A 14,756-nucleotide genomic window follows, 5' to 3' on the forward strand; every position below is an offset into this window, starting at 1 on the left:
TCAGCATTTTTCCTCCATTCTTCTCGTGGCATTTCCAAAGGTAATCTTTCAAGGTTTCCCCCTTTGGCGAAATGTCCACATTTCCCTGTTGCCTTGCCAACCATTCCTCCAACTCTTCGATTTCAAACAAAGGTCGTCTGGCATTTACCATGTTGACAACTGCTGGAGGGGCCTCAGAAATTTGAATCTGCTGGAGTTTCATCCTGAGGTCTTCAATGGCCTCACTAGTTTTTTCTTCCGGATTGTCGATCATTTCTTGATCGAGGGACCTTTCAATTTCAGTATTGAAAGCCGCGTCATCATTTAGGCTATCAGTAGCCTGCTTTCCCTTTGACCTTGTTTCTGGTTCAGCAAATTCGACTTCAGATACTTCCACCATGTTGATGTCACATGGCTCACACAGGTTGGTATCAACAATGTTCAAGGGGTTGGTATCGACCTTCATATGGATCTTAGCCTTGTCAGCGAACTTCAAACGACCATCCTTGAGAGCATTCTGAATTAGATCCCTGAAAAGAAAACATTGTGAGATCTTATGGCCTAAAAAACCATGATATTTACAAAAACCTCGCTTCTTTCGTTGTTCTAACGGAGGAATTTTAGAGTTAGGAGGTACTATCATTTGGCCATCTTTTACTAACAAATCAAATATTTCGTCACACTTGGTGACATCAGATGTATAAGTTTTCTTAGGGAATCTATCGCTTTTATCATTTTCTACTGGATTCTTCCCGTTAGCAGGGGTAAGTAATTTGCAAGCATAAGGCGGCGCCTCTTTTAATTCAGCTAGGTCTATCTCGACCTCCTCTATGCCATATGGGTCATCAAAGTTTTCGCTATCAGTGTCTTCGACTTCAACGTAGGATATTCTTTCTTTTTTGTAACTTTTGTTCACTTTAGCCTTCTCTGCTTTCAGTCGTTCGACCTGTCGAACCCTATCTGCCAATTGGGCCATGTCTCTTAAATATTGGGTATCTAATTTCTTTCTAATCTAATAGTCTAAACCACCAGCGGCTATTTCGACTAATTCGTGTTCTGGGACGACTGTGAAACATCTCGATTTCAGCAGACGGAACCTGTTTAGGTAATCATCAATAGGCTCTGTAAACTTCCTTTTAATACTAGCCAATTCTTTCAAACTTATCTTTGTTTGACCCATGTAAAATTTTTCGTGGAACAATCTTTCTAGTTGTGTCCATGTATCTATGGAATTTGGGGGTAGGGTAGTAAACCAGACGAAAACGTTCTTGGTTAATGAACTAGGGAAATACTTGATCCTTAGATCCTCGTTTCCTGCTAACGTTCCTGCCTCCGTCAAATATCTGGCTATATGCTCCACCGTTGATTCATTAGTATCCCCTGCAAACTTGGTGAATTTGGGCACCTTAATGCCCCTTGGCAACTCACTTTGCATGATGTATTCAGGTATGGGAGATGTATAATTTGGTCGTCGAAATCCAGTATTTAAACCGTTATTAGCCATTATTCTTTCTATCATGGCAGTAAGATTATTTTCTGTTGCCAAATCATTTCTCCTGACTCTATGGACAACTGCGTCAGGATGTTCGTCTCTCCCTACCATAACTACTCTGGGCTGTTGTCGAGGGATAGCCTGTTGGCCAGTCTCCGTTGTTTCGATTTGAGTTCCCATTTCGACCATTGGGTTCTGTCCCGTTGGATTTGGCCTTGGTGGGGGTTCTATATTTCGAATTTGTCGGACAATGGGATCTTCTTCTTGGTGGGTTGATTGGTTATTCCTTCGTCTTTCTCGTGGGACCCCCAAAAAATCCGCCATTCGTCCCAATTGTGATGATAACCTTTGGTATGTTTCTGCGTTATCCTGGCTAGATCTAGTAATGCTTGTTACTATTGGATTGAAGATGGTTCCTAACTCTCTAGCAAGGAGTCCTACCATGTCCTGGTTACTTGCATCCATTTCTTGTCGGAATGCTGCTTGAGTACTCGTGGTCATAGGGGGAATCTGAGTCGACGCACCAATATTGTGTGCGCTTCGACCTACTGAACCCACGTTCGGTGAAAGCGCCGCTGGGTTGGTTGTAGTGTATGTAGGTCCTGCTCCTCGTAGTCCCGCCATATACGAATATGGCATCCCGTATTGCATATTTGGTCTCCAACCATCTACAGTGAATGAAGGTCCTGGGGTGGACAAATGATTTGCAGCGTTTCGTCGATACGGGTGGTATCTCGCTTGCACTTACAGACAAAGGAGCGGTAGTCGATACTGAAATTGGGATAGTCCCAGTTGACGTGGAAGTATTTCCGACCATGGTTTGCGAACTACCCGCTGGCTCAGATCCTGTCGAAACCGGTATGGCCTGCGCTCCTTGAGTGGATGTCGAAACATTCGTCGCGTTTGACGCTGCTGTTCCTGATCCTTGTGGGGGATTTTCTTCGCCCCCTGCACTGGTCGTTACGACCATTTTCTTGTTGTACCTTCGTTTAGGAACTGGATTTGCACTGTTGGTTAATTTACCGTTCCTAAGGTTCATACAAGGTCTTGACAATTTCTAGACAAAACAAAACAATCAATTAATAACACTTAGTTTGACACAGTCCCACTGGGCGTGCCAATTTGTTTACGGTGATTTTCGGTAAACAACCGCTAGTCTTCCAAACTATAATAAATATGATTTGATTACTCGCAGGATCGACTAGATTGATCCTAGGACATAGTCAAACAAAAGGTTTATTGATGTAATTTGGTTCATACCTGTTTGTTTTGATTTCAAGAAACTTATGTTCAAATGGTTAATCATTCGATACAACGCTAATTGCATAAGTTAGTATAACTTCGAAACATAAATCGTAATAAGAGAAACATGTAAATTGCGAGAATGTAAATTGCAAGAAAATTAACATGCGAGAATGTAAGTTGCAAGAATATTAAATTGCAAGAAAAGTAACGTGCATGAAATTAAATGACTTTGAAAGTAAAGGCATGAACAGGGAAAGAGAAGTAAAGAAATTAAAAGACATTTGATAAAAGTAAATACACATGTATTCAAATTGATGGTGTCATACGTACATTTCTCAACGAACTCTTTCTCTTAACACTTGATACTTGAGCGATATGTGAGTAATTTGTACAAAATGAACACACGAAATCCTATCATTAAGACTCCTATTTATACTAAATTCGACCCTAACGGTCGTACAATAATCTAATGCCACGTTATCCGCGAGAACCCTGGGGACGCCATCTGTCGATGTGCAGTTTATGGAAACCGTTTCGCAATTCAAATCTTCCCGCTCGAGTCCTTTTCGACGCGTGGCAGTATAGCTATATTCGAAATTGATGCGGAAATACACTAAGCTTCAATACTTCATGCAATTTTCCGCGAATTGTCTAAGTCTCGGCAAAAAGTGCCTTTTGTGCTAGCATTAACACTCCTCTCTTTCGTTCCAACTTAGACATTTCTCTTGAAACATGGCCGTCAGTAACCATTCTTAAATCTTCAAAGATGGTCTTCAGTAACCATCATTCTTCGAACTCAAGCTTTTCGAAGGTTAATCTTCCCAAACGAGATCTCCAGCCAACACAATCCGAATACAAAAAAAATAAACCCGAACCCCTACTGGGTATGCCTAACCCTCTCTCCCTAGGACCTCCTCTGACTCCTGTATGCCGCCGCACGGCCCGCATCACCGACGATCCTCTCCACCACGGCGACTGCCTCTGGACCTCCCTGATCAATGATACCTCGATCCAACGCGTCCCGCCCAAGTAGCTCTATCCGCTGGCAGATCGGCAGGAGATCAATGACATGGTCATCCTCGGCCTGCTGGTTCTCCAGGATCTCCTCGTATGCTGGCCTAGGAGCACCGGGAGCGTCAGATGTCATCAGAGGATGTGACACCCGATAGAACCATGTGACATACCCCTCCACACTGTGTCAGCCCTGGGTGAACTGCATGCGACGATACTCCTCCGGGACCACGTGACGCTCCCAATCCGCAAATATGCCAGTGAGCTGCACTCGGGTAACTGTGTCAGGAGCAACCTCAAAAGGTGACCTGGGTATCATCTGCACAAATCCAAACTGCCGCATCCACCGCTCAGGGAGATACCTCACCATGGTGTTGGTCCCGCATGCCAACCAGCCAGAATATAACGAGATGCTGTCAAAGGCGACAACATCAGTGTAGTCGCTGAATGGCCTCCAACCGATGTCATCGTGCATCGTGCGGTCGAGGTACCCACGGTATGGTCCAACTGCATTGTTCCCCCTCTGTAGAACGTATCGGGCGTCCCTGGGCATGGCGTTCTCGTACGCAGGATCAACGCGGAAGCCGTGGATGCGGGGGAAGTAGGAGATGATCCAACTCTGAAACACAAACATGATAATGTATTAAAAATAAATACGAAACATAAATAAATGTGAAACAATTAAAATGAAACGTACCGTCAGTAGTGTGCAGGATCCGGTCAACTGCCTGGTCCTCCAGTTGGAGGCCTCATTCAGCTTCTGGTATAGGTATACCAGAATAGCTGACCCCCAGTTTCACTGGTGAACGGTAGTCAAGTCCATGAAATAGCGGAGGTAGGTCACGTCGACATATCTTGCATTCTTGTCCACAAATACTGCAGCGCCTACCACAAACATGAACCATCACCGGAGAGCGCAGGCACGGTGATACTCCACAAATAGGGCGTTATCCGCCTCCTCGGATTCGGCCGCCGCCACCAGGTGGTTCTCGAAATAAGCGCTCAGTATGGAGAACCAGATATGAGGCCCATTTGTCGTCTGGCACTCAAACTCAGTCATATCTGGCTCCATACCCAGATAGAGCTCCATCCACTCGGTGGCTTCGACCCTCTGGATCCGGGAATGGTCAAGCAGCATCCCCCTAATCGGCAAGTGGAGAAGACACTGCACATCGTGCAAGGTGATTGTCATCTCCCCAACCGGTAAGTGGAAAGAAGACGTCTCCCTGTGCCACCTCTCCACAAAGGCCCCCTGCATGCCGTGGCTGATGGTGGTATACCCCGTCATGGACAACCCACCTAGCCCTGAAGTTGTCACCGCGTCGTTAAACCACTGCGCCTCTCGTTTAAAGAGACTGAAAATCTTCCGGGCGTGGTTCATTTGTTTCAAAGTCTGTCTCTCCTGTTACAAAAAAAAAAACAAAAAAAAAACACTGTTAATTAGACGGTTAAGAAAATGTTGAATAAACAGCTAAATAAAAAACTGTTAAATAATAAAGTCGGGCAAATTATAAAAAATACCTCTCCCCCCCAGATACGTCGAGCGACGTGCTGGTGGTAGGTAATCAGCAAGGTCGTGTCACTGGGCCCTCTCGGGTAGCCCTCCTCCTCCTCCTCCCTGTGTGGAGGGTCAACATCTGGTACCTCCTCCGCCTCCTGGTATCTAACTTCCTCCTCCTCCTCTCGTACCTCCTGCTGGCGGGAAGAAGAGACCCGAGCCAGACGACTCCTGGATCCAGATGAGGAAGTACCCTCGTCCATCTGCACGGGTACTCACACACGACCCCGTCATTGCGTCGACGCCAGCTGCGCCGCCCGCTCGCGTCTAGCCGACGCTGTCAGGGTCTCTCTCCCCTGTCTGATGCGTGCTGGGTTGCCTGCCATGTTCCTGAAAACAATTGAAATCAATAAGAATGCGAAACAATTGAAAAAACAAAAAAAAAATCAATTCTGGATCACTTCGGAAGTTCATTTCCGAAACTGGGAATGGAGGTGTTTTCGGAAATGAACTTCCGAAACACCCCTGCGAAGCCAACTTCTGCAACTTCCATGGCAGACCCCAAAATCCAACATTAAAACAACTTATAATGATTCTAAACAACCTAAATACCACTACCAACCCACCCTATATCATTTTTGCAATTTCTAAACACCCTAAAAGAGATTTGAATCATAGATCTAAAGTTTGAAAAACTTACCAATTGAAGAGATTGAGTAGCTTTAGGTTGAGATTGAGTAGCTTTTAGAATGCTTAACTATAGACTTCAAACTTGGTTTTGCAAAAAATCTGAAGAGAGAAAGTTTGATGATGATTTAGCGTAAAAATGAATGGGGGAGGGGGCTGTTTTGCTTAATCTGCAAAACGTGCAGTATTTCGGAAATGCACTTCCGAAATTCTGTTTTCGGAAATGCATTTCCGAAATAAGACAAATCTTGAAAAAAAAAAGGCGCTTTCGGAGATGCATCTCCGAAAATAATATTTTTTTGCATTTCGGAAATGCATTTTCGAAATAAGGGGTATTTTGGGTTTTTCACCAGAGGTGACCAAAAAGACATGGGGGTGGATAAAGAAATTTCCATATTTAATATGTTTTATGACCATTACCTAAATGACGAATTGCATTATTGATGTTGTATGCACATGTATATTTCACTTAAATGTGGAGAGTATCATGAGACAAAAATAAAATTCAGAATCCTTAAAAGTGTGTTTGGATGAAACATTTTAATGAGATAGTGTGATGTTTTGAGGAAATTTAACATGACTTGATCAAGATTCATTGTTTGGATAAAAAATATGGAGAATTGTTAAAATGATGGAAATATATGTAATATTTTATTCAAATTCAATTTAATTATTTTGAAATGACAGAAAAAGTAAAGATTTGAAATTGCTACTTCATATGTTAAATTGCTTATTATTAATCTTTTAACTTTTGTAAGATGGTTCTAATTTTTAGTTTAAATTTAAAATTAAGTCCTCAAATGTTTTCAAAAACTTGCAAATAGTTCTTTTAAGAATTTTTAAATTTTACAAATTGATCTCTTTAATTTTTCAAAAATTACAAATTTCTCCTTATTTTTAAAATTTTTTAATTTGACCAATGTTGTTTATTTATAATAGGCAATGTTGTTTATTTTAAAATATCTAAAATGGACTATATAAAAGCTATAATGTGAAACAAACATTTAAATATTTCAGGCAAAGTCAAATTTTTAAAAAAGACAGATTAGATCAAATAATTTTTTTTTTATAATAGGTCATATGTGAGACTCTGACCTTAAAATATGACTTGATTTATTGGATCTAAATTTCATTTCCAGATTATTTCAATATACCAACAATTTATGTGTTTGAAGCCGTTGAAGCATTGTTTTGATTTTATTTGGACCCTCACAAATAAACATTATATTAGTCCTTTAAGATTTGTTTTGATTTCAATTGAACCCACAAATAAACAGTGTGATTAGTATCTAAAATTAGTAAGTTCTTAGTTTCTTTTTTCTTTTTGGTTTCTGGTATGTTCTTAGTTTAGATACTCTAAGTTTTTCAAAAATAACATAAAATAAAAATGATAGTAAAATAATATAAAAAATAAGAAGATCGCATGTGATTTTTTATAAATATTTTTTAAATCCCAAAACATGTTCGACTTTAGATTGAGGCGCCATTTTTATATCATAGATTTCAATATTAAAAAATGAATATAGCATTGATATATTTATGATAATTTAATTTTTAAATAAAATAAATATTTTGGGGCGCCCTTATTTCAGTAAGAAAACCCAAGAATAAAAAAAAGGAAATAAATTAGTAATACCCTCTTGGGCGCGCAATGAAAACTGAAAAACAAAGTAGATCCTATACAAGAAAAATGAGACAAAAGCTTTCTTAGATCTTTGAATTAGAGCAAAATCGTGACCGTGTAATTGTTGTGTATCCTCTCCAAAAAAAATGAAAAGTAACGGCTAATGGAGGTCCACGTCATCGATCCGCAAATAACATCAGTAGCCAATGATAACGCGAGAACATTTTCATATATATAAAACATCACCTCATCAAACATTACTCATTCACAGTTTTTCAATCTGCATCTTACTTCTTCATTCAATTTCCAGTTTTCAAATTCCTAAGTAAAAAATGGCACCAAAAGGAGAGAAGAAGCCAGCTGAGAAGAAACCTGTCGAGGAGAAGAAGTCCACCATAGCTGAGAAGACTCCTGCTGAGAAGAAGCCAAAGGCCGGAAAGAAGCTGCCCAAGGATGGCGGTGCTGCCGCCGGTGACAAGAAGAAGAAGAGAAACAAGAAGAGTGTGGAGACATACAAGATCTACATCTTCAAGGTTCTGAAGCAAGTTCACCCAGACATTGGTATCTCAAGCAAGGCTATGGGTATCATGAACAGTTTCATCAACGACATCTTCGAGAAGCTTGCTGCTGAATCATCAAGACTCGCAAGATACAACAAGAAGCCAACTATCACTTCAAGGGAAATTCAGACCGCTGTCAGGCTTGTTCTTCCCGGAGAATTGGCGAAGCATGCTGTATCTGAGGGTACCAAAGCTGTAACAAAGTTCACAAGCTCTTAAACTCTAACCTGTTTTCTAGGCTTATTTTGGGACGCTATGTAAGCACTGTTGACTTATTTATATTCAGCTTTTACCTTTCTAATGTTGTAATGTACTAATGGGATCGTGCTGATCCCTTTTGTGAATGAAAATGATGGAATTAGTGATATTTGGCTTCAAAATTACTTGTATGACTCGATTGCTTAAGTTCGCAGACTCTTCTATTTATGCCCAACCTTGCAAAATCTTATTCTGCACTCTGTTTTCTGACCCTATTTAGTGAACACGACTGTTTCTTGCACTTTAAAAAACATGTATCCCTAAATACGCTATGTACAACAAATTGGCAGACCTGGAAACTCTCAGAGTTCTTCCCACAACGCGACATGAAGTATGATATATGTTTCCTAAAAGGCTTGAATGATAATTTCGATAATATCAAATCTCAAATCCTCATGATCAAGCCTTTCTCTAACGTTTCAAAAGTTTTCTCTTTGATCTTGCAACAAGAACTCAAATTAACCTCCACTTCTCCTTCTCCTTCTGATAACTACAATAGTTTAATGGCTTAGACATATAATCCTCCTTACAACAGCAAATTTCAACATAAGCAAAACAAAGGTCATGCCAAACAATTCCAAAGTGTGTTCATCTCGTGGTTAAACTGGACACATTTCGATACCTACTATTTTAAACATGGTTTTTCATCAGGATTTCGATTCAAAGAGAGTAGGTTTTACCAACAATGTTGATACCACAGATGAGCATCAACATTCATCATCCACAAATGATTACTACCAATATGACAGAGTGGAAATAAGCCCAGCTATGTACAACTGGTAGCTCTTCTCAGTCAAATTGAGAACTCTAAATCTTCTGATCCTTATATGATTCATGCTTCCTCATCAAGTTTGCATCACTTTAATCCACACTAATGTAAGTTCATTCACCAACAATTAGATCATTGACACATGTCCAACAAATCACATTTGCTATTCTCTCAATCTATTTTCTTGATATCATTCCATTAATCCCTTTACAATCAAATTACCTAATGGTTTTCACATTCTTTCCAAAATAACTGGCATTGTGAGATTGAATTAACACTTAACTATTTACAATGTTCTATATGTTCCTGAATTTACATGCAATCTTATTTCTGCTTCTCAATTATCTGCTCATAATATATGCAATCTTGTTTTTTATCATTGTTCTTGTACCATTCAGGAACAACATTCACTGAGGATTATTGGATTTGCTTAAGTTCATAATCACCTGTACATTCTAAATCAGGATTCCTGCATTCCTTTGACATATCACACTGATGTCTCTCTTGCTAATTGTAATCATGATGTTTCTAGTAAATTTAGTCTTTTGCATCATAAGCTTGACCACCCTTCACAAAATGTATTAAAAACAATTCATCAAAGTGTTCCTTATATGTTCATGCTCATTCTGATCTTGTTTGTGATTACTGTCACTTTGCTAAACAAACTAAGTTATATTTTCCTTTAAGCACTTAAATCTACTTCAGCATTTGAACTAATCCACATAGACATACGGGTCATTCTCACCCTCATATATCCATGGCCACTGGCCACTCTTACTTTTTAACTATTGTAAATGATTTTACAAGACACACTTGTATCTTTCTAATGAAATCAAAATCTGAAGCTAGGCCCTTAATTATGAAATTTACCACTTTGATTTACAAATCATTCAAGCATGTTAAATAAGTCAGATCTGACAATGGCAAATAGTTTTTGATGCATGACTACTTTAATCACAAGGGTATCATACATCAAAGAACCTGCATCGAAACACCACAACAAAATGCTATGGTAGAAAGAAAACATAGGCACATTCTGAATGTTGCCAGAGCTATCATGTTTCAATCCAATCTCCCGAAGATTTTATGGCATTTTCCATCATTCATGTAGTTTTCCTCATCAACAGATTTCATTCTCATGTCACCATTGCCAAATCTCCCTATGAACTCCTACATGATACCCCTCCTGAGTATGAAATAATCAAGAGCGACAAAAAATAAAACCTCGAGCTTCCAAGTGGATCTTCCTTGCTTACAGACAAGGTATTAAGGGCTTCATTGTCATGAATTTATCTACCCGAGAAATATCTTTAAGCAGAAATGTTTCATTTTATGAGAATGTCTTTCCTTTAAAATTACCTTACACTAATGAAACTTCCCCCACTTTCAAAATCATACGCTATGGCCTCCCATTCTTGGATACACCTGAGGACTACATGCCTCATACTTCACCTTCAAAGCCAGATATTTCTCCACAACCATTTTAAATTCCCACCATACCTATATAACCTAACACCCTATCTTCACCTACAAACCCCTTGACCACGGCACATATACCAATTTTCAACCCCTGACAACCAACTTGCACCCTCTAACCAACCACCACCCATTGTTTCTAGAGTCTTTAACATAATAATACAAAATCCAAAAAGACTTGAAGATTTTGTGTGCAATAACCTTACTTCTTCTCAACACAACCCTGCACATAACACGATGCACCCTATTCAACATTATATCAACACTCATTCTGTCATATCTCGAACTGAACCAACTACATTCAAACAAGCTTTTCAACATGACTGTTGGAATCAGGCCATGCTCCCTGAACTGTATGTCCTACAACACAACAAAACTTGGATCATGACCCCTTTCCCTCCAAGTAAGAAGCCCATTGGATGTAAATGAGTGTACAAAATCAAGAGACATACCGATGGTTCAATAGAAAGACACAAAGCCCGTCTGGTTGCAAAGGGTTGCACACAAACTGAGGGAATCGATTACATAGACACATTTTCACCAGTTGCTAAGATGATAACTGTCAGGTTCCTCTTAGCCATTGTTGCCTCTCAAAACTGGCACCTAATTCAACTTGACATCAACAACGCTTTTCTTCATGGAGATATGGAGGAAAAGGTTTGTCTGAAACCACCTTTAGGCTTAATTCCCTCAAATCCTAACCTTGTATACAAGTTTCAAAAGTCTCTTTATGAATTAAAATAGGCCATCAGGCAATGGTTTTCAAAGCTTTCCTCATTGCTTGTTTCCTTGCAATACAAGCAATCTGCATCAGACCATTCTCTTTTTACTCATTTTCATGGATGCAAATTCATCATCCTTCTTATTTATGTCGATGATTTAATAATATATGGAAAAGATATTGATGGAATTCAAACACTCAAGACTATTGTTGACACAAACTTTAAAGTCAAGGATCTTGGTGATTTACGCTTCTTTCTGGGCCTTGAAGTCAGGTGTTCTCCTCTCGGCATATCCATTTGTCAACTAAAATATGCACTCAAATTGCTCCATGACACAAGTCTTCTTGCTGCCAAACCATCTCCTACTCCCAAGACAAAATCACACAAATACACGACTGTTGATAACTCGCCCCCACTGATGCTAGAGCCTATTACAGACTCATTGGTCGTCTCATCTGCACCATATGACATGACTTAAGTTTCTCCGTTCAACAACTCGCTCAATTCATGTCATCTCCCACATTACTTCATCTCTAAGCTGCCTACAGGGTCCTGACATACATCACGGAAATCTAAGAAGCAAGAAATTGTCTCTTGATCATCCTCAGAGGATGAATATCGGGCTCTCACATCCACAGTTTGTGAATTACAATGGTTAAATGATCTATTACGAGATCTCAACGTTGAATTCATCTCTCCCGCAATTCTGTACTGTGATAACCAGTCCGCATGCTACATTGCAGCCAATGCCATCTTTCTTGAACGATCCAAACATATCAAGATTGATTGTCATGTCGTACAAGAAAAACTCATTGCCAAACTCTACCAACTTCTACATATCCCAAACTCTGCATAGCTTGCAGACATTTTGACTAAGTTGTTTGATCCATATCCTTGTTCTCTCATCCTTTCCAAGATGCGAACCTCGATTGACTACGCTCCAGCTTGAAGGGGGGTATTTGACTCTATAACTGCTCTTTAATTGTTTTGACAGTTGACAGTTAGAGGTTTCCATTGGGGATCATTTGGTGCATTTGGACTGAGTTTTACATTGTTTGCTAACTCATTATTTTTATCTGAAACTTTCCAAATGTTTGTTCAGCCATGAATCTATTGAGCATTTGAAGCATGTTATTTCGTTACAAGGTGGTCATGTCGACCCTAGCAAGTTGGAGGCTATGGTTAAATGGACTATTCCCACTACAGTCAAGCAACTCCATGGTCTCCTTGGGATCACCAGTTATTATCGCCGCTTCATTGCCAATAATGTGAGCATTGATGCTCCATTAACTGATTTATTACACCATGATTCTTTTTGTTGGTCCCCTACTGTATTTACAACCTTTGAGGCTATGAAGCAAGCTATGGTTGCAGCCTCGGTTGTACATCTTCCAAATTTTTCCAAGGAGTTTGTTATCAAAACAGATGCATCTAATATGGGTATTGGAGTTGTACTTATGCAAGATGGTCACCCATTGGCTTTTTTCAGTAAAAAAACTTAGACTTAGGATGCAAACTGCCTCATCATACATTAACGAGTTGCATACTATAACAGAAGCGGTACTTAAATGGCGTCAATACCTATTAGGCCATTTTTTATTATTTGCATCGATCATTATAGTAATCGCGAGTTATTACAGCAAGTGATTAAGACACCGGATCGGCAGTCCTATCAGCAAGTGATTAAGACACCGGATCGGCAGTCCTATGTTCGTAATTTCGTAAACCGTTGGCCTTTTCAGTTTTGCATGGAATACAAACCGAGGGCTTTGAATTGTGTGGCTGATTCCCTATCCCAGATCCCTACATAATGGTTTGAAAGCCTAGTTAATGATGACCCCTCATTAGCCTTGGTGAAAACTACTACAGTTTGTATTATTCAACAACTTCAGTGAGAAAATGCTTCTGACTTGTTCCTTTTGGCATTTCACCAACCACATGCTCAAGGAACTCTTGTCTCTTCTTACTCTATTATGAATGGCTTGGTTGTCCATAAAGGATGCTATGTGCTTAATGCACCGTCTCCTTTATGTTCCATTATTAATGAGTTTCATGATTCATCTTGCAGGGGCCATGTCGGTGTCAAATGTACTCTTATTTGTGTTCCTGCTAATTTCTTTTGGAAAGGTATCAGAAAATTTGTTGAATATTTGTGGCTTCTTGCCTCATCTATCAACAAATAAAATATTCCACTCAGGTTCCGGTCGGTTTATTACAACCCCTCCCCATTCTAGAGGTAGTGTGGATGGATATTACAATGGATTTCATTGCGAGTTTACCACCGTCCCATGGTTCAACTGTTATCTTTATTGTGGTGGATCATTTATCCAAATCTAGACATTTTGGCACACTTCCTACTACATTTACTGCCTCCAAAGTTGCAGAATTCTTTGTATATGTGGTGGTTAAGCATCATGGTTTCCCTCGCTTCATCAAGTCCGGCCATGATCCCATATTTATGAGCAATTTTTGACGGAAACTCTTTGAACTCAGTGGCACAAAGTTAGAAATGAGTAGTGTTTACCACCCACAAAGGAATGGTCAATGTGAGGTTACCAATCGCTATCTTGAACATTACCTACGAGCCTTCACTCAACATAAACCTTCTACCTGGGTGAGTTATCTACCATGGGCTGAATTTTATTATAATACATGTTTCCACAATGGCCTTCAAATGTCCCCTCTTCAAGCATTGCACAGCCGGGAACTGCCTTACATATTGGGGTATCCAGAGTTTCAACTTCCATTCCAGCATTGGACGAAGCACTCACTAGTAAGGATGAACTTCTTGGTAAACTGAAGGAAAACTTACTTGCTGTTCAGAATTACATGACTCAAAAGGAAACCTTCTTCGTAAACTAAAGGAAAACTTACTTTCTGTTCTCCCTCCAAACCTCTCTTCTTTCTAAATCTCTAGGAGTTTACATTTATTCCAGGAGTGCTCTCTACTTGCATACAATCTAAAATTGAGTAGGTTGCATAATTCACATCGCTAGTTTCTTTGATGTTGCTCTGCAAGTCTAATTCCCTCACGATTACAATATAGATTTTAAGATTATTTCAATTTGTTGCTTGGGAGATTTTTTTGTTGTTACTTGTTAGTGTTCCTCAAAACATAGAGGTATCTATGATAGCTCATTCGTTTTACAGGGTGTGAGCCAAAACGTAATTGCTGACAGCATTACAGAGCAAATCATGGCTTGCTTAACACAAATCATTGTCTTCATTAAATTTCAGATTTCTATTTAGCCGTAAAATAGCAGTGACAAAAAATCGTAGTTGGTGGAGTTCCGTTTCAGTATGAGTATCATAGTGATGTAGAAGACCAAATTTATAAATTTATCCTATGCAGGAGAAAAACTTTGGAAATAGGGTAAATGACATTTTAGTATCGCAAATAATATGTCCAGAGATAGTTCCAGCAAAGTAACGCCA

General features: G+C 39.5%; 1 protein-coding gene across 1 annotated transcript; it reads left to right on the forward strand.

Moving 5' to 3' along the window:
• Window positions 1-7,809: 7,809 nt before the first annotated feature.
• Window positions 7,810-8,461, forward strand: LOC131639988 (probable histone H2B.1). Its single transcript, XM_058910411.1, has one exon. The coding sequence runs from the start codon at window positions 7,869-7,871 to the stop codon at window positions 8,313-8,315; it is 447 nt and encodes a 148-aa protein (XP_058766394.1). The 5' UTR covers window positions 7,810-7,868; the 3' UTR covers window positions 8,316-8,461.
• Window positions 8,462-14,756: the final 6,295 nt, after the last annotated feature.

The sequence above is a fragment of the Vicia villosa genome, unplaced genomic scaffold (genome assembly GCF_029867415.1).
Source record: "Vicia villosa cultivar HV-30 ecotype Madison, WI unplaced genomic scaffold, Vvil1.0 ctg.002879F_1_1, whole genome shotgun sequence".
Classification (NCBI taxonomy): domain Eukaryota; kingdom Viridiplantae; phylum Streptophyta; class Magnoliopsida; order Fabales; family Fabaceae; genus Vicia; species Vicia villosa.

What these genes read in the sequence shown, in the direction of transcription:
- LOC131639988 (XM_058910411.1), top strand. Translation starts at nt 7,869, where the DNA reads ATGGCACCAAAAGGAGAGAAGAAGCCAGCTGAGAAGAAACCTGTCGAG.